General features: G+C 39.5%; 1 protein-coding gene across 4 annotated transcripts in view; it reads left to right on the top strand.

Moving 5' to 3' along the window:
- LOC100346305 (cytochrome P450 2C1) overlaps positions 1 to 21839 on the top strand; it is a 77791-nt gene that overhangs the window by 9911 nt on the left and 46041 nt on the right. For all 4 annotated transcript variants that reach the window (XR_016222101.1, XM_089314711.1, XM_002718524.6 and 1 more), the window contains 2 exons: positions 4972 to 5148; positions 21697 to 21838. Coding sequence is in view for 3 of the 4 variants with exons in the window: in XM_089314711.1 (XP_089170837.1) it covers positions 4972 to 5148; positions 21697 to 21838 (319 nt within the window). In the remaining variant the exon portion in view is untranslated. The remainder of the gene's footprint in view (positions 1 to 4971; positions 5149 to 21696; position 21839) is intronic.

Genomic DNA, 21839 nt, shown 5'->3' with positions numbered 1-21839 from the left:
TTTGGGAGTGTAGATGTTGCCAGGAACCTCTGAATACTGAAGACTGTTTTGTGCATCAAACACTAGTTGAGAAAGCAGGGTTAGCTCACAAAATGATTGGGTTTGGGGTGGATGATCCATGAGTAAACATCACAGTTATGCTTTTTCTTGAGCTGGTACATTATGTGATATTATAGAAGTAACTTAACCACTCTGGTGCAGAGGTTTTGATTCGTAGAATGCTGACCTGGATTCCATGTTGCCTCTGCAACCCTCCCATTCATACAGCTATTCCTGCAGCTGCTTGCTCATAGTAGAAATCGCAGGAAGTAGCTCTGTGTTTGGTTTCTTGCCCTCTGAGTTAATCTACAAATATGAATAGAAGCAATTCTCAGCAATCTTTATTTTGAGATTCTTGGGAAGAATGGGTGTAAAATGAGGATTGACATAATATGATAAAGGGTGGGGCTGGGCGTGTGGCATAGTGGGTAAAGCTGCTGCCTGGTGATGCCAGCATCCCGTATGGGCATGGTTCATATCCCAGATGCTCCACTTACCATCCAGCTCCCTACTAATGTGCCTGGCAAAAGCAGTGAGAACGGCCCAAGTGCTTGGACCCCTGCACACATATGGGAGACCCCCGATGGGGCTCCTGGCTCCTTGATTCGGACCAGCCCAGTCCTGGCCATTGTGGCCATTTGGGGAGTGAGTAGATGATTGGGAGATCTCTCTCTATGTCTCCCTCCCTCTGTAGCTCTACCTTTCAAATGAATAAATAAATCTTTAAAACAAGTTCAAAGTAATGTATTAATGAAAAAATTATTGTCATCTTTGATTGTGAGGCCAAAGTTTTTCCCTTATGTCATTTTGTCAATACTGAGTGTTACTTTACTTGAACAATTACATGCTGCTGCTTAAAGTACAGACTGATTTAAAAAATTTGTATGAATATAAAGAGAACTTATTCATGTAGCTCATAGGAAAAGTCTGAGAATAAATTGATATTTGTCTGCCTCCCATTTTTGATGCTTTCTTTTAAATTTTTGTGATAGCATATTTTAATTTATGTTGTACTCACAGGGAGCCCTTTTTTTAACTTTTATTTAATGAATATAAATTTCCAAAGTACAGCTTATGGATTACAATGGCTTTCCCCCCATAACTTCCCTCCCACCTGCAACCCTCCCATCTCCTGCTCCCTCTCCCCTTCCATTCACATCAAGATTCATTTTCAATTCTCTTTATATACAGAAGATCAGTTTAGCATATATTAAGTAAAGATTTCAACAGTCTTCACCCACACAGAAAAACAAAGTGAAAAATACTGTTTGAGTACTCGTTATAGCATGAAATCTCAATGTACAGCACATTAAGGACAGAGATACTACATGAAGAGTAAGTGCACAGTGACTCCTGTTGTTGACTTTACAAATTGACACTCCTGTTCATGGCATCAGTAATCTCCCTATGCTCCAGTCATGAGTTTCCAAGGCTATGGCAGCCTTTTGAGTTCGCCGACTCTTATCTTATTTAGACAAGGTCATAGTCAAAGTGGAAGTTCTCTCCTCCCTTCAGAGAAAGGTACCTCCTTCTTTGAAGACCTGTTCTTTCCACTGGGATCTCACTCACAGAGATCTTTCATTTAGGTTTTTTTTTTTTTTTTTTTTTTTTTTTTTTTTTTTTTTTTTTGCCAGAGTGTCTTGCTTTCCATGCCTGAAATACTCTCATGGGCTTTTCAGCCAGATCCGCATGCCTTAAGGGCTGATTCTGAGGCCAGAGTGCTGTTTAGGACATCTGCCATTCTATGAGTCTGCTGTGTATCTTGCTTCCCATGTTGGATCACTCTCCCCTTTATTTATTCTATCGGTTAGTGTTAGCAGGCACTAGACTTGTTTATGTGATCCCTTTGACTCTTAGTCCTTTCATTATGATCAATTGTGAACAGAAATTGATCACTGGGACTAGTGAGATGGCATTGGTACATGCAACCTTGATGGGATTGAACTGGAATCCCCTGTTGTGTTTCTAACTCTACCATTTGGGGCAAGTCAGCTTGAGCATGTCCCAAATTGTACATCTCTTCCCTCTCTTATTCCCACTCTTATATTTAACAGGGATCACATTTCAGTTAAGTTTCAACACTTAAGAATAATTGTGTGTTAATAACAGAATTCAACCAATAGTATTAAGTAGAACAAACAAAAAAAATACTAAGAGGGATAACGTATTACGTTCTTCATCAACAGTCAGGGCAAGGGCTGATCAAGTCACCATTTCTCATAGTGTTCATTTCACTTTAACAGGTTTCCTTTTTGGTGCTTTGTTAGTTGTCACCGATCAGGGAGAATATAAGATATTGGTCCGTTTGGAACTGACTTATTTCACTCAGCATGATATTTTCCAGATTCCTCCATTTTGTTGCAAATGACTGGATTTCATTGTTTTTTTTACTGCTGTATGGTATTCTATAGAGTACATATCCCATAATTTCTTTATCCAGTCTACTGTTGATGGCATTTAGGTTGATTCCAGGTATTAGCTATTGTGAATTGAGCTGCAATAAACATTAAGGTGCAGACCGTTTCGTTTCCCAATTTAATTTCCCTTGGGTAAATTCCAAGGAGTGGGATGGCTGGGTTGAATGGTAGGGTTATATTCAGGTTTCTGAGGAATCTCCAGACTGACTTCCATAATGGCTTGACCAGTTTGCTTTCCCACCAACAGTGGGTTAGTGTCCCTTTTTCCCTACATCCTCTCCAGCATCTATTGTTGGTAGATTTCTGAATGTAAGCCATTCTAACCGGGGTGAGGTGGAACCTCATTGTGGTTTTGATTTGCATTTCCCTGATGGCTAGTGATCTTGAACATTTTTTCATGTGTCTGTTGGCCATTTGGATTTCCTCTTTTGCAAAATGTCTATTGAGGTCCTTGGCCCATCTCTTAAGTGGGTTGTTTGTTTTGTTGTTGTGGAGTTTCTTGATCTCTTTGTAGATTCTGGTTATTAATCCTTTATCTGTAGCATAGTTTGTGAATATTTTTTCCCATTCTGTCAGTTGCCTCTTCACTCTCTTGACTGTTTCTTTTGCAGTACAGAAACGTTTCAATTTGATGTAATCCCAACAGTTAATGCCTGCACCTCCAGGGTCTTTTCTAGGAAGTCTTTGCCGGTGCCAATATCTTGCAGGGTTTCTCCAGTGTTCTCTAATAATTTGATTATTCTATGCCAACAGAAATGAAAAAAAAAAAGCTGGTGTAGCCATATTAATATCAGCCAAAATAAACTTTAACACAAAAACTGTTAAGAGAGACAAAGAGGGACACTATATAATGATTAAGGGTTCAATTCAACAGGAAGATGTAACTATTATAAATGTATGTGCACCTAATTACAGAGCACCAGTTTGTTTATTTAAAATGTATGTTAAGGGACTTAAATGGAGACTTAGATTCCAATACAATAGTAGTGGGGGACTTCAATACTTCACTCTCAGAAATAGACAGATCAACCGGACAGAAGATCAACAAGGAAACAGCAGATTTAATCGACACCATTGCCCAAATGGATCTAACAGATATCTACAGAACTTTCAATCCTACATTTAAAGATTTTACATTCTTCCACTTTGACCATGGCCTTGTCTAAATATGATCAGAGTCAGTGAACTCAGGGGGCTTCCATAGCCTTGGCAGCTCATGACAAGAGCCTAGGGTGATTACTGATGCCATAAACAAGAGTGTCAATTTGTTAATTGAACAACAGGAGTCACTGTGCACTTACTCCTCATGCAGGATCTCTGTCCTTAGTGTGCTGTACATTGAGATTTAATGCTATAACTAGTACTCAAACAGTATTTTTCACTTTATGTTTCTGTGTGGGAGCAAACTGTTGACATCTTAATGTATGCTAAACTGATCTTCTTTATATAAAGAGAATTGAAAATGAATCTTGATGTGAATGGAAGGCGAGAGGGAGTGGGAAAGGGGAGGGTTGCGGGTGGGAGGGACATTATGGGGGGGAAGCCATTGTAATCCATAAGCTGTACTTTGGAAATCTATATTCATTAAATAAAAGTTTAAAAAAAAGATTTTACATTCTTCTCAGCAGTGCGTGGAACCTTCTCTAGGACTGACCACATACTAGGCCATAAAGCAAGTCTCAGCTAATTTAAAAGAATTAGAATCATCTCAGACCACAGTGGAATGAAGGTGGAGATTAGCAACTCAGGAATCCCTAGAGCATACGCAAATACATGGAGATTGAACAACATGCTCCTGAATGAACAATGGGTCATAGAAGAAATCAAAAGAGAAATCAGAAACTTTCTGGAAGTAAATGAGGATAACAACACAACATATCAAAACGTATGGGATACGGCAAAAGCAGTGTTGAGAGGAAAGTTTATAGCAATAGGTGCCTACTTTAAGAAATTGGAAAGGCACCAAATAAATGAGCTTTCAATGCATCTCAAGGATCTAGAAAAACTGCAGCAAACAAGACCCAAATCTAGTAAGAGAAGAGAAATAATTAAAATCAGAGAAGAAATCAACAGGGACTCTTTTTTTTTTTTTTTAAAGATTTATTTATTTCAAAGTCAGAGTTACACAGAGAGAGAAGGAGAGGCAGAAAGAGAGAGAAAGGTCTTCCATCCTCTGGTTCACTCTCTAATTGGCCTCAATGGCCTGAGCTGTGCCTATCCTAAGACAGGAGCTTCTTCCAGGTCTCCTATGTGGGTGCAGGGGCCCAAGGACTTGGGCCATCTTCTACTGCTTTCCCAGGCCATAGTAGAGCGCTGGATCGGAAGTGGAGCAGCCAGGACTCGAACCAGTGCCCATACAGGATGCTGGCACTGCAGGCAGTGGCTTTACCTGCTATGCCACAGCACAAGCCCCAGGGAGCCTTTTCTAATCAGGGTTTTAAAGCATAGTGTAATGTATTGTGTATATGTCTTTAATAAATATGTTTAATTTAGTAATTATTTTTTAATTTTATAGGTCTGCAATACTTTCCCTATTCTTATTGACTGCCTCCCAGGAAGTCCCAGAAAAGTAATTAATAATCTTAGTTATGTAAAAAATTATGTTTTGGAGAAAATAAAAGAACACCAAGAATCTCTGGACATTAACAACCCTCGAGACTTCATTGATTGTTTCCTGATCAAAATGGAACAGGTGAAATGTTATTTATTTATCTGCATTTGTGGCTGATTGATAATTTGTGTACTTATTGGGGATGTTCAAATGATCAGAGAAGAAATACTTGGCCAGCACTTGAAGTATCCTTGTGCGTATGGAACATGACTAAGGGTCATGGAAGAATTAAATTGAGATGTTAAACAATTAGAATATATGGACTCTGCTTTAGGTATTAATTTCATGAGGAGAGACACAGTGCACACCTCAGTTACTATGGAAAACAAATTGAAAAACTGAAAGTATCAAAGCATATGATTAATGTGAACCCAATCATATGTTACTGTGCATGGGAGAATGAAAAGCAAGGGTTTCACCTAGTGGGCTTCCATTATGCCATGAGGTTTGGTTTTCATCTTCAAGTATTTGCAGTAAGGTGCAGCAGAAAGGGTGTCAGGTGGGTCGAAGGGTGTAATGAGAGGTTCTGAAGTGTTTGGTGGCAAAGATTTGGAAAGCACTTTTACATGACTATAAGCAAAAATGAATTGGGCAGATAAGGCATTGTAAGAGTCTGCCAAGTAACTTGCAGGCCTGAATGCTGGTAGGGTGAGTTTTGATCAGGTATTGGAATGACCCAGGGGCCAGCGTGGTGGTATAGCTGGTAAAGCGATGGCCTGTAATGCTAGCATTCTGTATGGGAGCTCCTTTGAGTCCCAGCTGCTCCACTTGTGATCCAGCTCCCTCCTACTGTGCCTGGGAAAGCAGTGGAGGATGACTTGAGTGCTTGGGCCTGAAACCACATGAGAGACCAGGAAGAGGCTTCTGGCTCATGGCTTTGGCCTGGCCCAGCCCTGGCCATTTTGGCCATTTGGGGAGTGAACTTGAGGATTTAAGATCTCTCTCTCTATCTTTCTCTCTTTCTGTAGGTCGATCTTGCAACTAAATAAATAAATAAATAAATCTCTAAAAAAAGGGAAATTACCTAGAACAAGAGTGGGATGCAGGTAAAATGTAGCACTAATTGACCTGGAACATCACTAGAAAGATCTGTAAGAAAAAATGGGTCTCAAGGCCCAGCTATGAGATCTGTCTTTTCTTTGGATTTCGGTGACAGTCTGGACTATGCAAATGTGAATTCTGAACTACAGTGAAGTTTTCCAATTTGTCATCTTCTCAGAGATTGATAGATATCAGCTTCAGTTAGAGGAGAGGATAGGAACCACATGATAGAAGAAGCAAATTACCTTTCTTATCTTTCTTCACTTTGTTAGGGCAATGATTCTTATCTTTCTGGGGTCCAGTTAATTTGAAAATCACGTTTAAATTATGGGTACCTTACTAGGAGAATGCATTCTCCATATTTGGCACACATTTGGAGATATTTCCTTAATGTTACGAAGCCTGTCCTTTTAATCCCAGTTTAAGGAGGACTTTAAGGTCCCTAGCATTTCAATTACCAGTGGTTAATTCCTCAGTACTTATTTGTAAACTGCTTTGTACTTTGGACTTAGCATAGTATTTGGAATCAGACTTTTTTATATTTGAATGAATATATTTCATATACTATCTGATCATAAATTTTGAGTACACTTTAATAATCTTTGTATTTTCAGGGATTTCTATATTCACACCACTATCAATTTCAGCACATTTTCATTACCCTGAAAAGAAAATGGATATTCTAAGTTATTTTTATTACATTTTGCAAATTTTCTTTTCACTTTCTTGCTAGTGTCCTCTGAAATATGATGTTCTTGATTTTTGTGAAATACAATTTATTTTTCATTTTTTGTGATATTGATGTCATATCTATGAAATGATTTGCTATCTGAAGGTCAGGAGCACTCAATTCATGTTTTCTTGTAAGAGTTTTGTAGTTTAATTGATTTCTTTATCACTATATACTGAGATTATTTGTTTCTTTTTATTGTTTCATTTATTTATTTAAAGCTAGAGGGAAAGGAGAGAGAGAGAGGGAGAAAGAGAGGGAGAGAGAGAAAAGTTTTCCATCTGATGAGTAACTCTCCAATGCCTACAGCAGCTGGGACTGGACCAAGCTGAAGTCAAGTCCCTGAGGCTCATTCCAGATCACCTACATGGTTGACCAGAACCCAAAGACTTGAGCCATAATTTAGTCCCTTCCAGTTCACACATTATCAAGAAGCTGAAAGGGAAGGGAGGCAGAACTCAGATCAAAGCACTCTAATATGGACTGTGAATGTCTCTGGTGGTGTCTTAATTGCTGCACAAAATATCAGTCCCTGCTTTCACAGTTTTTGACATAAATTCTATTTTATCTCATGTAAGTATAACTATCCCTACTATCCCTGCCCTTTTTTTCCGCTTTGCATAAAATATCTTCATCTGGATACTTTCAGACTATGATATCCTCTGTTATGAACTGTCTTATAGGAAACATGTATCTGTATCTTGCTTTTTAAATCCACTCAGTAACAGCATGCCTTTCTTTTTTCCTAGACTTTAAAAAATTATGTGTTAACTGTCACAAATCAGAGAAAATGTGTGGTATTTGTCTTTTTGTGACTTGCTGATTTCACTAAGCATAAGGATTTCCAGCTGCATCTATTTTGTTATCAAAGGCAGGATTTCTTTTTTTTTATGGCTGAGCACTATTCCATAGTTTATATATCTCGCATTTTCTTTATCCAGTCACCAGTTGATGGGCAGCTGGGTTGATTCCATATCTTAGCTATTACGAATTGAGCTGCAATAAACATGGAAGTACAAATAACTCTTTCATATGCTGATTTCATTTAGTGTGGGTAAATTCCCAGGAGTGGGAAGGCTGGGTCATATGGTAGATTTATTTTCAGAAATCTGAGGAATCTCGATACTGTCTTCCATATTGGTTGTACTAGTCTACATTCCCAACAGCAGTTTTCCTGACATCCTTGCCAGCATTTATTATTTTTTGATTTTTTAATGACAGCCATTCCAACAGGGGTGAAGTGAAACCTCATTGTGGTGTATATTTGATTTTCCTGATGGCTAGTTGATCTTGAACATTTTTTCATGCGTTTGTTGGCCATTTGTATTTCATCTTTTGAAAAGTGTCCTTAGCCCATTTGTTAGCTAGATTGTTTTATTGTTCAGTTTCTTGAGCTCTTCATAGATCCTGGATATTAATCCTTCATCAGTTGCATAGTTTGCAAATATTTTAATATTTTCTCCAAGTCTGTTGGTTGCCTCTTCATTCTTTTGAGTGATTCTTGTGCAGTGCAGAACTTCTTAGCTTGATGCAATTCCACTTGTCTATTTTTTCTTTTATTGGCTGTGCGTCTGGGTTTTATTTCCACCAGAAAGTCTTTTCTTATGCTAATATCTTTTTTTAAGACTTAAAGTGATGACTTTATTCTAAAAATGACTTCAACCCTTCTAGCTCACATATTGGACACATGTATGGTCTATGTTTTCAAGTATGTATTTCTAACAAACACTCAAGTTTCTCACATTATATGTACTATGTCTTATGAAGCCATTATAACATTCTTTTCCCCTTACATGAGTTTGTAACCAATTGAAAAATAAATATCCATAAATTAGTCAATAAAGAGCAAAATATCATCCTTTTAAATCAATGACTTTGGTTTTGATTTATAACAGCAATAGAGGAAGTGGCTAGGATATATGAAAATAGATGTACTAACGATAAACCTTAGTATTACACCAAACTGTCTCATCACAGCCTGCTCTGGTCATAGTTACCCTCACTCAGTAGAATAAGGCCTTCAGAGAAGCAGTGGCTCATGATGAAGAACTATAATACTAGCTCTCTGTTGGATATGGCTGGCACAGACTTGGTTCCTTTCCAGCTCACTAGCCCTGCCTCGTCCCCGAGACTGAGATCTCAAAGTGTTAAACTAAGAGATGTCTCACCATATGGAAATACAGACTAGAAAAGGAAATTCTTTTTTTTTTCAACTTTTATTTAATAAATATAAATTTCCAAAGTACAACTTTTGGATTATAGCGGCTATTCCCCACATAACCACCCTCCCACCCGCAACCATCCCATTTCCCACTCCCTCTCCCATCCCATTCTTCATCAAGATTCATTTTCAATTGTCTTTATGAACAGAAGATCAGCTTAGTATATACTAAGTAAAGATTTCAACAGACTGCACCCACACAGAAACACAAAGTATAGAGTATTGTTTGAGTAGTAGTTTTACCATTAATTCACATAGTACAACACATGAAGGACAGAGATCCTACATGGGAGCAGGTGTACAGTGACTGCTGTTGTTGATTTAACAATTGACACTCTTATTTATAACATCAGTAATCAACTGAGGCTCCTGTTATGAGCTGCCAAGGCTATGGAAGCCTTTTGAGTTCATAAACTCTGATCTTATTTAGACAAGGCCATAGTCAAAGTGGAGGTCCTCCCTTCAGAGAAAGGTGCTTCCTTCTTTGATGGCCTGTTCTTTCCACTGGGATCTCACTCACAGAGATCTTTCATTTAGGGCATTTTTTTCCACATTTTTCTTCTTGGCTTTCCATGCCTGAGAAAATCTCATGGGCTTTTTAGCCGGATCCAAATGCCTTAAGGACTGATTCTGAGGCCAGAGTGCTGTTTAGGGCATTTGCCATTCTATGAGTCCGCTGTGCATCCCGCTTCCCATGTTGGAATATTATCTCCTTTTTTATTCTATCAGATACTATCAGCAGACACTAGTCTTGTTTATGTGATCCCTTTGACACTTAATCCTATCAATATGATCAATTATGAACTGAAACTGATCACTTTGACTAGTAAGATGCAATTGGTACATGCCACTTTGATGGGCTTGAATTGGAGTCCCCTTGCACGTTTCTAGCTCTACCATTGGGGTAAGTCCGATTGAGCATGTGCTGAACTGTACATCTCCTCCTTCTCTTATTCCTACTCTTATATTTAACAAGGATCACTTTTCAGTTAAATTTAAACACCTAGGAATAATTGTGTGTTAAAGAGTTCAATCAATAGTATTAAGTAGAACAAAAAAGGAATAAAATAGTAGGTTGTTCCTCAACCTACTGAGGCTGATCAAGTCATTGTTTCTCTTAGTGTCTGTTTCAGTTCAACAGTTTTCCTTTTAGGTGCTCAGTTAGTTGTCACCGATCAGGGAGAACATATGATATTTGTCCCTTTGGGACTGGCTTATTTCACTCAGCATGATGTGTTCCAGATTCCTCCATTTTGTTACAAATGACCAGATTTCATTGTTTTTTACTGCTGTATAGTATTCTATAGAGTACATGTCCCATAATTCCTTTATCAAGTCTTCTGTTGTTAGGCATTTAGGTTGATTCCAGGTGTTAGATATTTTGAATTGAGCTGCAATTAACATTGAGGTGCAGACAGCTCTTTTATTTGCCAATATAATTTCCTTTGGGTAAATTGCAAAGAGTAGGATGGCTGGGTCGTGTGGTAGGGCTATATTCAGGTTTCTGAGGAATCTCCAAACTGTCTTCCATAGTGTCTTTACCAGTTTGCATTCCCACCAACAGTGGGTTGGTGTCCCTTTTTCCCCACATCCTCTCCAGCATCTATTGTTGGTAGATTTCTGAATGTGAGCCATTCTAACCGGGGTGAGGTGAAACCTCATTGTGGCTTTGATTTGCATTTCCCTGATGGCTAGTGATCTTGAACATTTTTTCATGTGTCTGTTGGCCATTTGGATTTCCTCTTATGAAAAGTGTCTATTGAGGTCCTAGGCCCATCTCTGTGGTGGGACAGTGAGAGAAAGAGAGAGACAGAGACAGAGAAAAAGGTCTTCCTTTTCCATTGGTTCACCTCCCAATGGCCACTGTGGCTGGCGCACTGCAGCCGGCGCACCGCGCTGATCCGAAGCCAGGAGCTAGGTGCTTCCCCTGGTCTCCCATGCAGGTGCAGGGCCCAAGGACCTGTGCCATCCTCCACTAGCAGAGAGCTGGACTGGAAGAGGAGCAACTGGGACAGAATCCGGCGCCCCAACCAGGACTAGAACCCAGTGTGCCGGGGCCGCAGACCGAGGATTATCCTATTGAGCCGCGGCACCGGCCCCTGTAGTATGTCTTGAAATCTGATATTGAGATGCTTCCAACTTTGTTTTTGTTGTACAAGATTCCTTTAGCTATTCGAGGTCTCCTGTGCCTCCATATGAATTTCAGCATCATTTTTTCCCAGATCTGAGAAGAATGTCTTTGGTATTTTGAGTGGTATTGTATTGAATTATAAATGGTTTGGAAGCATGAACATTTTGATGATATTGATTCTTCCAGTCCATGAGCATGGAAGATTGTTCCAATTTTTGGTATCCTCTTCTTTTTCTTTCTTTAACGTTTTGTAATTCTCATCATAGAGATTTTTGACATCCTTGGTTAAGTTTATTTCTAGGTATTTAATTGTTTTTTGTAGCTATTGTGAATGGAATTGATCTTTGAAGTTCTTTCTCAGCCGTGACATTGCCTGTGTATACAAAGGCTGTTGATTTTTGTGCATTGATTTTATAGCCTGCTACTTTGCCAAAGTCTTCTATGAGTTCCAATAGTCTTTAGTAGAGTTCTTTGCATATCTCTATTGTTAATTTTTCTGGAGTTCCTGTGACTGATTTTGTGCATTAGGTAAGATAACTGCCTCTCCCAGTCTTGTTAGATTGGTGTTGTATAGAAGGAGCTCACAAATCTGTCAGGCAGGCATTCTAATATGCCAAGTAAATCTTTATGATTTTTAAACTGCTTTCTCTGGTTTTGGTGGTCACAAGTAGATTAAGATGTGCTTTTTCCTTCCATACTACACGATAATAAATGTAGAAACCAGACTCTCTAGGTGTAGCTGAAAATGTCTGGGTATAGAAATGGGTTCTAGTCCTTCTGTTCTCCCAGTGAAGCTGAGAGCAGGTATTTATTTATGAGTTTCTTTCCGCTTTGTCAGGGAGAGGATTTGTGACAAATACCTGCACTAATATTCTCACTCCTCTCTATGATTCTGGGAAAATAACTGCAGGATGTGGATCCATTTTATGTGCATATCTTTCTTTTTTGTCATTTAAGGAGAGTCATGAAATGAAAGACCCATAAAGTTTTAAAAACAATTAGTTGAGGATGCAGTGAGAACCATAAAAATTGTGTCACATAGTGCATGGATAAGTTATTTTTTTAAAAAAATTATTTATTTATTTATTTATTTGAAAGAATCACACAGAGAGAGGAGAGGCAGAGAGAGAGAGAGGAAGAGAGAGAGAGAGAGAGAGGTCTTCCATCTGCTGGTTCACTCCCCAATTGGCTGCAACAGCTGGAGCTGTGCCGATCCAAAGCCAGGAGCCAGGAGCCAGGAGCTTCTTCCGGGTCTGCCACGTGGGTGCAGGGGCCCAAGGACTTGGGCCATCTTCTACTGCTTTCCCAGGCCATAGCAGAAAGCTGGATCAGAAGCGGAGCAGCAGGAACTGGAACTGGCACCCATATGGAATGGCGGCACTGCAGGTGGCGGCTTAACCCATTACGCCACAGCATGGGCCCTTATATGCATGGTTTAAAACCTTCTCATCTCGAGGAGGAGGCAAGATGGCGGAATAGGAAGTGAGCACACTGATAGTCCGGGGAGAGATAGTTTAATAAAAGTGGAGATACTGCAGGTTCAAAGAAGAGTAGGGGAGGAAACAGCAGAAGAAACTCTTCCGGAACGTGTGATTCACAGCGGACCTGCGTGGAGAGCGTGGGAGCCCACAGTTTGGCTCACCAGTGGCAGACTCAACACACCAGCGCTGGAACGCGAGGTGAGCCGAACCTCAATAGTCCGAGACACCGGCAGGCAAATGGAGAGAGGAGACTAGAGGGAACGACCCCCGGGGGGGGGGGGTGTGGAAGTTCACCAGGCTAACTGGAAGAGAGAGAGAGAGAAAAAAAAAAAAGGTGACTGGTACGGACACGGGTTTCTCTCTCTCCGCTCACCTCTCAAGGGCGAGCAAGACAAAGAGCAGGCGCCATCTTGGACATACGTCATAAGCAGAGTGACCTCAGGTCTGCATCGGCCCTGAGCCTAGCAGAAAAACCTGACTGTGGGCAGGGCAAATTAACAGGAGATTAGGACCTAGTAAATTTGTGGTGCTACTGAACTGAGACTGTGAAAAAAGAGACGGTGGGGGAGAGAACTCACGGAATTCACGTGAGCACTCTCCAGAGACGCTACAATTCCATAACTTTGGCAACCCAGTGGGAGACTGAAGGAGACTTTGAGCCCACTCTGAGGGCCGAACAGATTCCCTGTGTGGTCCTTGGGAAAGAACTTCCGATCTCTGGCTCCTGTGGGTATATCATTTGCCTGCTAACTACCTCCAACTTCGTTCAGCTGTGAGGAATTACGTCCCTTTTGAATCAAAAAAAGAAAGAGAGAGAGAGAGAGAGATTTACCACGCCTAACCTGGGAGTGTCACCTTTGGCACAGCAAACAGAGCTCTCAGGCCATACCCATCTCAAGCCCTAAGGCTCCATCAAAAACAGATAGTCCACTTAATCTAGAGTCATAGTATAACAAGAAAAAGCACCACAGTGAAGAAACCAACTATCTCCAATATGCCAAATAACAAACGCAAAAACCAAGGTAATAAAAACAAGGAAGTCACCATGACGCCCCCAAATGAAAAAGACACCCCAATTCAAGATTATGAGAAGAAATGCAAGAAGCAGATCTCAAAAAATTGATAAGAACATTAAGAAGTTCTCAAAAACAAATTCTTGAACTACAGAAATCCTTAATGGACAAGATAGAAAATCTCTCTCGTGAAAATGAAATATTAAGGAGGAATCAAAATGAAATGAAACAACTAGTACAACAGGAAACTGTGATAGTGACTGAAGTGAAGAATTCAATAGATCAAATGAAAAACACAATAGAGAGCCTTACAAACAGAATGGGTGAAGCAGAAGAGAGAATATCAGACTTAGAAGACAGAGAACAGGAAAGGATACAGTCAGACCAAAGAAAAGAAGAGGGAATTAGAAATCTAAAACATATTGTCAGGAATCTGCAGGATACTATTAAAAAACCCAACATTCGGTTTCTAGGAGTTCCTGAACGCATGGAGAGAGAGAAAGGATTAGAAGGCCTTTTTAGTGAGATATTAGCAGAAAATTTCCCAGGTTTGGAGAAGGACAAAGAAATCCTAGTACAGGAAGCTCACAGAACCCCTAATAAACACGACCAAAAGAGATCCTCACCACGACACGTTGTAATGAAACTCACCACAGTGAAACATAAAGAAAAGATCCTAAAATGTGCAAGAGAGAAACGTCAGATTACTCTCAGAGGATCTCCAATCAGACTCACAGCTGACTTTTCATCAGAAACTCTACAAGCTAGGAGGGAATGGCGAGATATAGCCCAGGTACTAAGAGAGAACAACTGCCAGCCCAGAATATTATATCCTGCAAAGCTATCATTTGTGAATGAAGGTGAAATAAAGACTTTTCATAGCAAACAGAAATTGAAAGAATTTGTTGCCACTCGTCCAGCCCTGCAAAAGATGCTTACAGATGTGTTACACACAGAAACACAGAAACACGGTCATCAATATGAAGGAAGATAAAGGAAGGAAACCTCACAGCAAAAGATCACAGGGAATTCAAAGCATATATTAGAACTTATCTTTGGCAAATGGCAGGACAAAGTTACTACTTTTCATTAGTCACATTGAACGTGAATGGCCTGAACTGTCCAGTTAAAAGACACAGATTGGCTGATTGGGTTAAGGAACAAAACCCATCTATTTGCTGCTTACAAGAAACACATCTTTCCAACAAAGATCCATACAGACTGAAAGTGAAAGGCTGGAAAAAGATATACCATGCCAACAGAAATGAAAAAAGAGCAGGCATAGCCATCTTAATATCGGACAACATAAACTTTACCACAAAAACTGTTAAGAGAGACAAAGAGGGACACTATATAATGATTAAGGGATCAATACAACAAGAAGATATAACAATTATCAATGTATATGCACCTAACTACAGGGCACCAGTTTATCTAAAAGATTTGTTAACGGACTTAAAGGGAGACTTAGACCCCAATAGAATAGTACTGGGGGACTTCAATACTCCACTCTCAGAAATAGACAGATCAATAGGACAGAAAATCAACAAGGATACAGTAGATTTAAACGACACTATAGCCCAAATGGATCTAACAGATATATACAGAACTTTCAATCCTACAGCTAAAGATTTTACATTCTTCTCAGCAGTACATGGAACCTTCTCTAGGATTGACCACATACTAGGCCATAAAGCAAGTCTCAGCAAATTCAAAAGAATTAGAATCATGCAGCTTCTCAGACCATAAAGGAATGAAGTTGGAAATTAGCAACTCAGGAATCCCTAGAGCATACGCAAACACATGGAGATTGAACAACATGCTCCTGAATGAACAATGGGTCATAGAAGAAATTAAAAGAGAAATCAAAACTTTTCTGGAAGTAAATGAGGATAACAGCACAACATACCAAAACTTATGGGACGCAGCAAAAGCAGTGTTAAGAGGAAAGTTTATATCAATAGGTGCCTATATCAAGAAATTGGAAAGGCACCAAGTAGATGAGCTTTCAGTTCACCTCAAGGATCTAGAAAACCTAAAGCAAACCAGGCCCAAATCTAGTAGGAGAAGAGAAATAATTAAAATCAGAGAAGAAATCAACAGGATTGAATCAAGAAAAACATTACAAAATATTAGGCAAACGAGGAGCTGGTTTTTTCAAAAAATAAACAAAATTGACACCCCATTGGCCCAACTAACTAAAAAAAGAAGCAAAAAGACCCAAATCAATAAAATCAGAGATGAAAAAGGAAATGTAACAACAGACACCACAGAAATAAAAAGAATCATCAGAAATTACTACAAGGACTTGTATGCCAGCAAACAGGGAAACCTATCAGAAATGGATAGATTCCTGGACACATGCAACCTACCTAAATTGAACCAGGAAGACACAGAAAGCTTAAACAGACCCATAACTGAGAAAGAAATTGAAACAGTAATAAAGGCCCTCCCAACAAAGAAAAGCCCAGGACCAGATGGATTCACTGCTGAATTCTACCAGACATTTAAAGAAGAACTGACTCCAATTCTTCTCAAACTATTCAGAACAATCGAAAAAGAGGGAATCCTCCCAAATTCTTTCTATGAAGCCAGCATCACCTTAATTCCTAAGCCAGAGAAAGATGCAGCACTGAAAGAGAATTACAGACCAATATCCCTGATGAACATAGATGCAAAAATCCTCAATAAAATTCTCGCCAATAGAATGCAACAACACATCAGAAAGATCATCCACCCAGACCAAGTGGGATTTATCCCTGGTATGCAGGGATGGTTTAATGTGCGCAAGACAATCAATGTGATACACCACATTAAGAGACTGCAGAAGAAAAACCATATGATTATCTCAATAGATGCCGAGAAAGCATTTGATAAAATACAACACCCGTTCATGATGAAAACTCTAAGCAAACTGGGTTTCGAAGGAACATTCCTTAATACAATCAAAGCAATCTATGAAAAACCCACAGCCAACATCCTATTGAACGGGGAAAAGTTGGAAGCATTTCCACTGAGATCTGGTACCAGACAGGGATGCCCACTCTCACCACTACTATTCAATATAGTTCTGGAGGTTCTAGCCAGAGCTATTAGGCAAGAAAAAGAAATTAAAGGGATACAAATTGGGAAGGAAGAACTCAAACTATCCCTCTTTGCAGAGGACATGATTCTTTATTTAGGGGACCCAAAGAACTCTACTAAGAGACTATTGGGACTCATAGAAGAGTTTGGCAAAGCAGCAGGGTATAAAATCAATGCACAAAAATCAACAGCCTTTGTATACACAGGCAATGCCATGGCTGAGGAAGAACTTCTAAGATCAATCCCATTCACAATAGCTACAAAAACAATCAAATACCTTGGAATAAACTTAACCAAGGACGTTCAAGATCTCTACGATGAAAATTACAAAACCTTAAAGAAAGAAATAGAAGAGGATATCAAGAAATGGAAACATCTTCCATGCTCATGGATTGGAAGAATCAATATCATCAAAATGTCCATTCTCCCAAAAGCAATTTATAGATTCAATGCAATAACAATCAAGATACCGAAGACCTTCTTCTCAGATCTGGAAAAAAATGGTGCTGAAATTTATATGGAGGCATAAGAGACCTTGAATAGCTAAAGCAATCTTGTACAACAAAAACAAAGCCTGAGGCATCACAATACCAGATTTCAGAACATACTACAGGGCAGTTGTAATCAAAACAGCATGGTAGTGGTACAGAAACAGATGGATAGACAAATGGAACAGAATTGAAACACCAGAAATCAACCCAAACATCTACAGCCAACTTATATTTGATCAAGGATCTAAAACTAATTCCTGCAGCAAGGACAGTCTATTCAATAAATGGTGCTGGGAAAACTGGATTTCCACGTGCAGAAGCATGAAATAAGACCCCTACCTTACACCTTACACAAAAATCCACTCAACATGGATTAAAGACCTAAATCTACGACCTGACACCATCAAGTTATTAGAGAACATTGGAGAAACCCTTCAAGATATTGGCACAGGCAAAGAATTTCTGGAAAAGACCCGGGAGGCACAGACAGTCAAAGCCAAAATCAACTATTGGGATTGCATCAAATTGAGAAGTTTCTGTACTGCAAAAGAAACAGTCAGGAGAGTGAAGAGACAACCGACAGAATGGGAAAAAATATTTGCAAACTATGCAACAGATAAAGGGTTAATAACCAGAATCTACAAAGAGATCAAGAAACTCCACAAAAACAAAACAAACAACCCACTTAAGAGATGGGCCAAGGACCTCAATAGACATTTTTCAAAAGAGGAAATCCAAATGGCCAACAGACACATGAAAAAATGTTCAAGGTCAGTAGCAATCATGGAAATGAAAATCAAAACCACAGTGAGGTTTCACCTCACCCTGGTTAGAATGGCTCACATGCAGGAATCTACCAACAACAGATGCTGGCGAGGATGTGGGGAAAAAGGGACACTAACCCACTGTTGGTGGGAATGCAAACTGGTCAAGCCACTATGGAAGTCAGTTTGGAGATTCCTCAGAAACCTGAATATAACCCTACCATTTGACCCAGCCATCCCACTCCTTGGAATTTACCCAAAGGAGTTCAAATTGGCAAACAAAAAAGCGGTCTGCAGCCTAATGTTTATTGCAGCTCAATTCACAATAGCTAAGACCTGGAACCGACCTAAATGCCCATCAACGGTAGACTGGATAAAGAAATTATGGGATATGTACTCTTTAGAATACTATACCGCAGTAAGAAACAACGAAATCCAGTCATTTGCAACAAAATGGAGGAATCTGGAACACATCATGCTGAGTGAAATAAGCCAGTCCCAAAGGGACAAATACCATATGTTCTCCCTGATCGGTGACAACTGACTGAACACCAAAAAGGAAACCTGTTGAAGTGAAATGGACACTATGGGAAACGGTGACTGGATCAGCATAGCCCTGACTGTTAATGAACAACTTAATACATTATCCCTATTAGTAGTTTTTTTGTCTGTTCTACTTAATATGACTGGTTTAATTCTGTAATTAATACACAGTTATTCTTAAGTGTTGAAATTTAACTGAAATGTGATCCTGTTAAACATAAGAGTGGGGATAAGAGAGGGAAGAGATGTGCAATTTCAGAGATGCTCAAGCTGACTTGCTCCAAATGGTAGAGTTAGAAACATACCAGGGGACTCCAATTTAATCCCATCAAGGTGGCATGTACCAATGCCATCTCACCAGTCCAAGTGATCAATTTCAGTTCACAATTGATCATAATGAAAGAACTAAGAGTCAAAGGGATCACATAAACAAGTCTAGTACCTGCTAATACTAACTGATAGAATAAATAAAGGGGAGAGTGATCCAACATGGGAAGCGAGATACTCAGCAGACTCATAGAATGGTGGATGTCCTAAACAGCACCCTGGCCTCAGAATCAGCCCTAAAGGCATTTGGATCTGGCTGAAAAGCCCATGAGAGTATTTCCGGCATGGAAAGCCAAGACACTCTGGAAAACAAACAAACAAACAAACAAAAAACAAAAACAAAAAACAAAACAAAACAAAAAAAACCCTAAATGAAAGATCTCTGTGAGTGAGATCCCAGTGGAAAGAACAGGCCTTCAAAGAAGGAGGTAGCTTTCTCTGAAGGGAGGAGGGAACCTCCACTTTGACTATGACCTTGTCTAAACAAGAGTCGGTGAACTCAAAAGGCTTCCATAGCCTTTGAAACTCATGACTGGTGCATAGGGAGATTACTGATGCCATAAACAGGAGTGTCAATTTGTAAAGTCAACAACAGGAGTCACTGTGCACTTACTCCTCATGTAGGATCTCTGTCTTTAATGTGCTGTACATTGAGACTTAATGCTATAATGAGTACTCAAACAGTATATTTCGCTTTGTGTTTCTATGGGGGTGCAAGCTGTTGAAGTCTTTACTAAATTGATCTTCTGTAAAAAAAAAAAAAAAGAAGAAGAAATTATCTATTCCCAACGTGACTCTCACGGGATTAAACATGACAATAGGTCTGATCTGATTTCATCATCATTTAAAAAATCATCTATTATTTTTCACTTTATGTTTCTGTGGGAGCAAACTGTTGAAATCTTTACTTAATGTATGCTAAACTGATCTTCTGTATATAAAGAGAATCGAAAATGAATCTTGATGTGAATGGAAGGGGAGAGGGAATGGGAAAGGGGAGGGTTGCGGGTGGGAGGGACATTATGGGGGTGGAAGCCATTGTAATCCATAAGCCGTACTTTGGAAATTTATATTCATTAAATAATAGTTAAAAAAAAAGAAATGATAAAAAAAAACAAAAACCTTCTCATCTCAGGAAGAAACTCAGTTTGGGGGGTTCCTTCAGGATTATATGACATAGTGCATGGGATAGGGTAGGTATCTGATCCCCCACAGCATCTCCTGCCAGTTTGATGTGAATATTTTCTCAGTTGAATGGATGTTGGAGTCTCTTGACTTATCTGGACTTCCCTCACAGTGAATTGACTTGTGAATTTATGTATTTAGAGCATCCATGGATGGATGGTGACTGAGGGGCCTCTACCATATGTGATGCCAAACTCTGAAAATTGCAATGTCTTGATTCTAGCCTATATTATTTCAACATATGATCCTAATTCACCCATTTCTATGAATTAAGATTTTATCTGAAAATAAAATAATGCTCAATTAGCAATAGTTTCAAAAATCGTGTGTTTATCTGACTTTTAGGGAGTCTCATGTTGGTTAGTCAAGAACTCGAACTATAGACCTGAAGCTCCATGGACTCAAGTGCCTGATATTTTCTGTCACCACACTTACTCCATGTGCCTTCCCAGTGATGCTGCAATACGCATGTCCAAAGTGACATCATTACCAGTTCCGCTGTCTTATACTCCTATGTATTCTGATTAAGAGGGAGAAAAGAACATGGTGACACCAGAAGTTCATTCTCTTATGTTATTGATGAGAAATATGTTGAATGGCTAACATCGCTGTAAGAGAGATGCTTAAATGCAATTTTGAGTTAAGCAAGGGATGGGTGAAAGAAACAAAGACTGGGTGAACTAATTTACATTCTCTGCCTTACCATCTAGTTGTTATAGTTTTTCTTAAGCTTTTGATTTTAGAGTAGTTTTAAATTTACAAAACAAAAACTGTGAAGCAGTACGAAGAGTTCTCTGATACCTCATACTCAGCTTTCCCTGTTGGTAACATCTTATAATGGTATATGTTTGTCACAATCCATAAGCTATACCCAGTTTTCCCTATTATTAACTCCCCCCATACTAGTATAAAATATTTGTCACCTTTAATGGACCACATCCAGTTTCCTCTGCATTTAAAATCCAAATCCTTTTAATCTATCCCACCCCTCCCAGCCTCCAGGAATTAAACTTTTGTGTTCAGATAAAGGCCTGTCTTCCTTTTTTCCTTCCTTCATTTCTGTTCCCATTAATGAGGGAGAACATGTGATATTTTTTTTCTCTAGCTAACTGCTTTCTTTTTTAAAAAATTATTTATTTATTTGAAAGGCAGAGTTATAGAGAGGCAGTGGCAAAGAAAGACAAAGAGGTCTTCCATGCGCTGGTTCGCTCTCCAGATGGCTGTAACGGCCAGAACCTTGCAGATCAGAAAGCAGGAGCCAAGAGCTTCTTCTGGGTCTCCCACGTAGGTTAAGGGGTCAAAGGACTTGGGCCATCTTCTACCACTTTCCCAGGCCATAGCAGAGAGCTGGACAGGAAGTGGAGCAGCTGGGACTGGAACCAGTGCCCCTATGGGATGCTGCCACTGCAGGCGGCAGCTTTACCTGGTATGCCACAGTGCCGGCCCAGCCAACTGCTTTCATTTAACATCATGTCCTCTAGTTCAATCCAGTGGATTTGGTTTTAATATTTTAGCTTTTACTATATAAGCATGCTCATCTTTAAGTAAATCTGAGTTTCTATGGATTGATTATGATAAAATATGCTGGCAAAACATTAAATATTCAAATAATTTCTAGGAAAAACACAACCAACAGTCTGAATTTACTATTGAAAACTTGATGACCACAGTGACTGATGTATTTGCTGCTGGAACAGAGACCACAAGCACCACCCTGAGGTATGGACTCCTGCTCCTGATGAAGCACCCAGAGGTCACAGG

Source organism: Oryctolagus cuniculus, chromosome 15 (assembly GCF_051225735.1).
Source record: "Oryctolagus cuniculus isolate XC-2025 breed Fujian yellow rabbit chromosome 15, ASM5122573v1, whole genome shotgun sequence".
NCBI lineage: Eukaryota > Metazoa > Chordata > Mammalia > Lagomorpha > Leporidae > Oryctolagus > Oryctolagus cuniculus.
The sequence above is the reverse complement of the archived record's forward strand: the minus strand, read 5'-3'. Positions and strand labels throughout refer to the sequence as shown.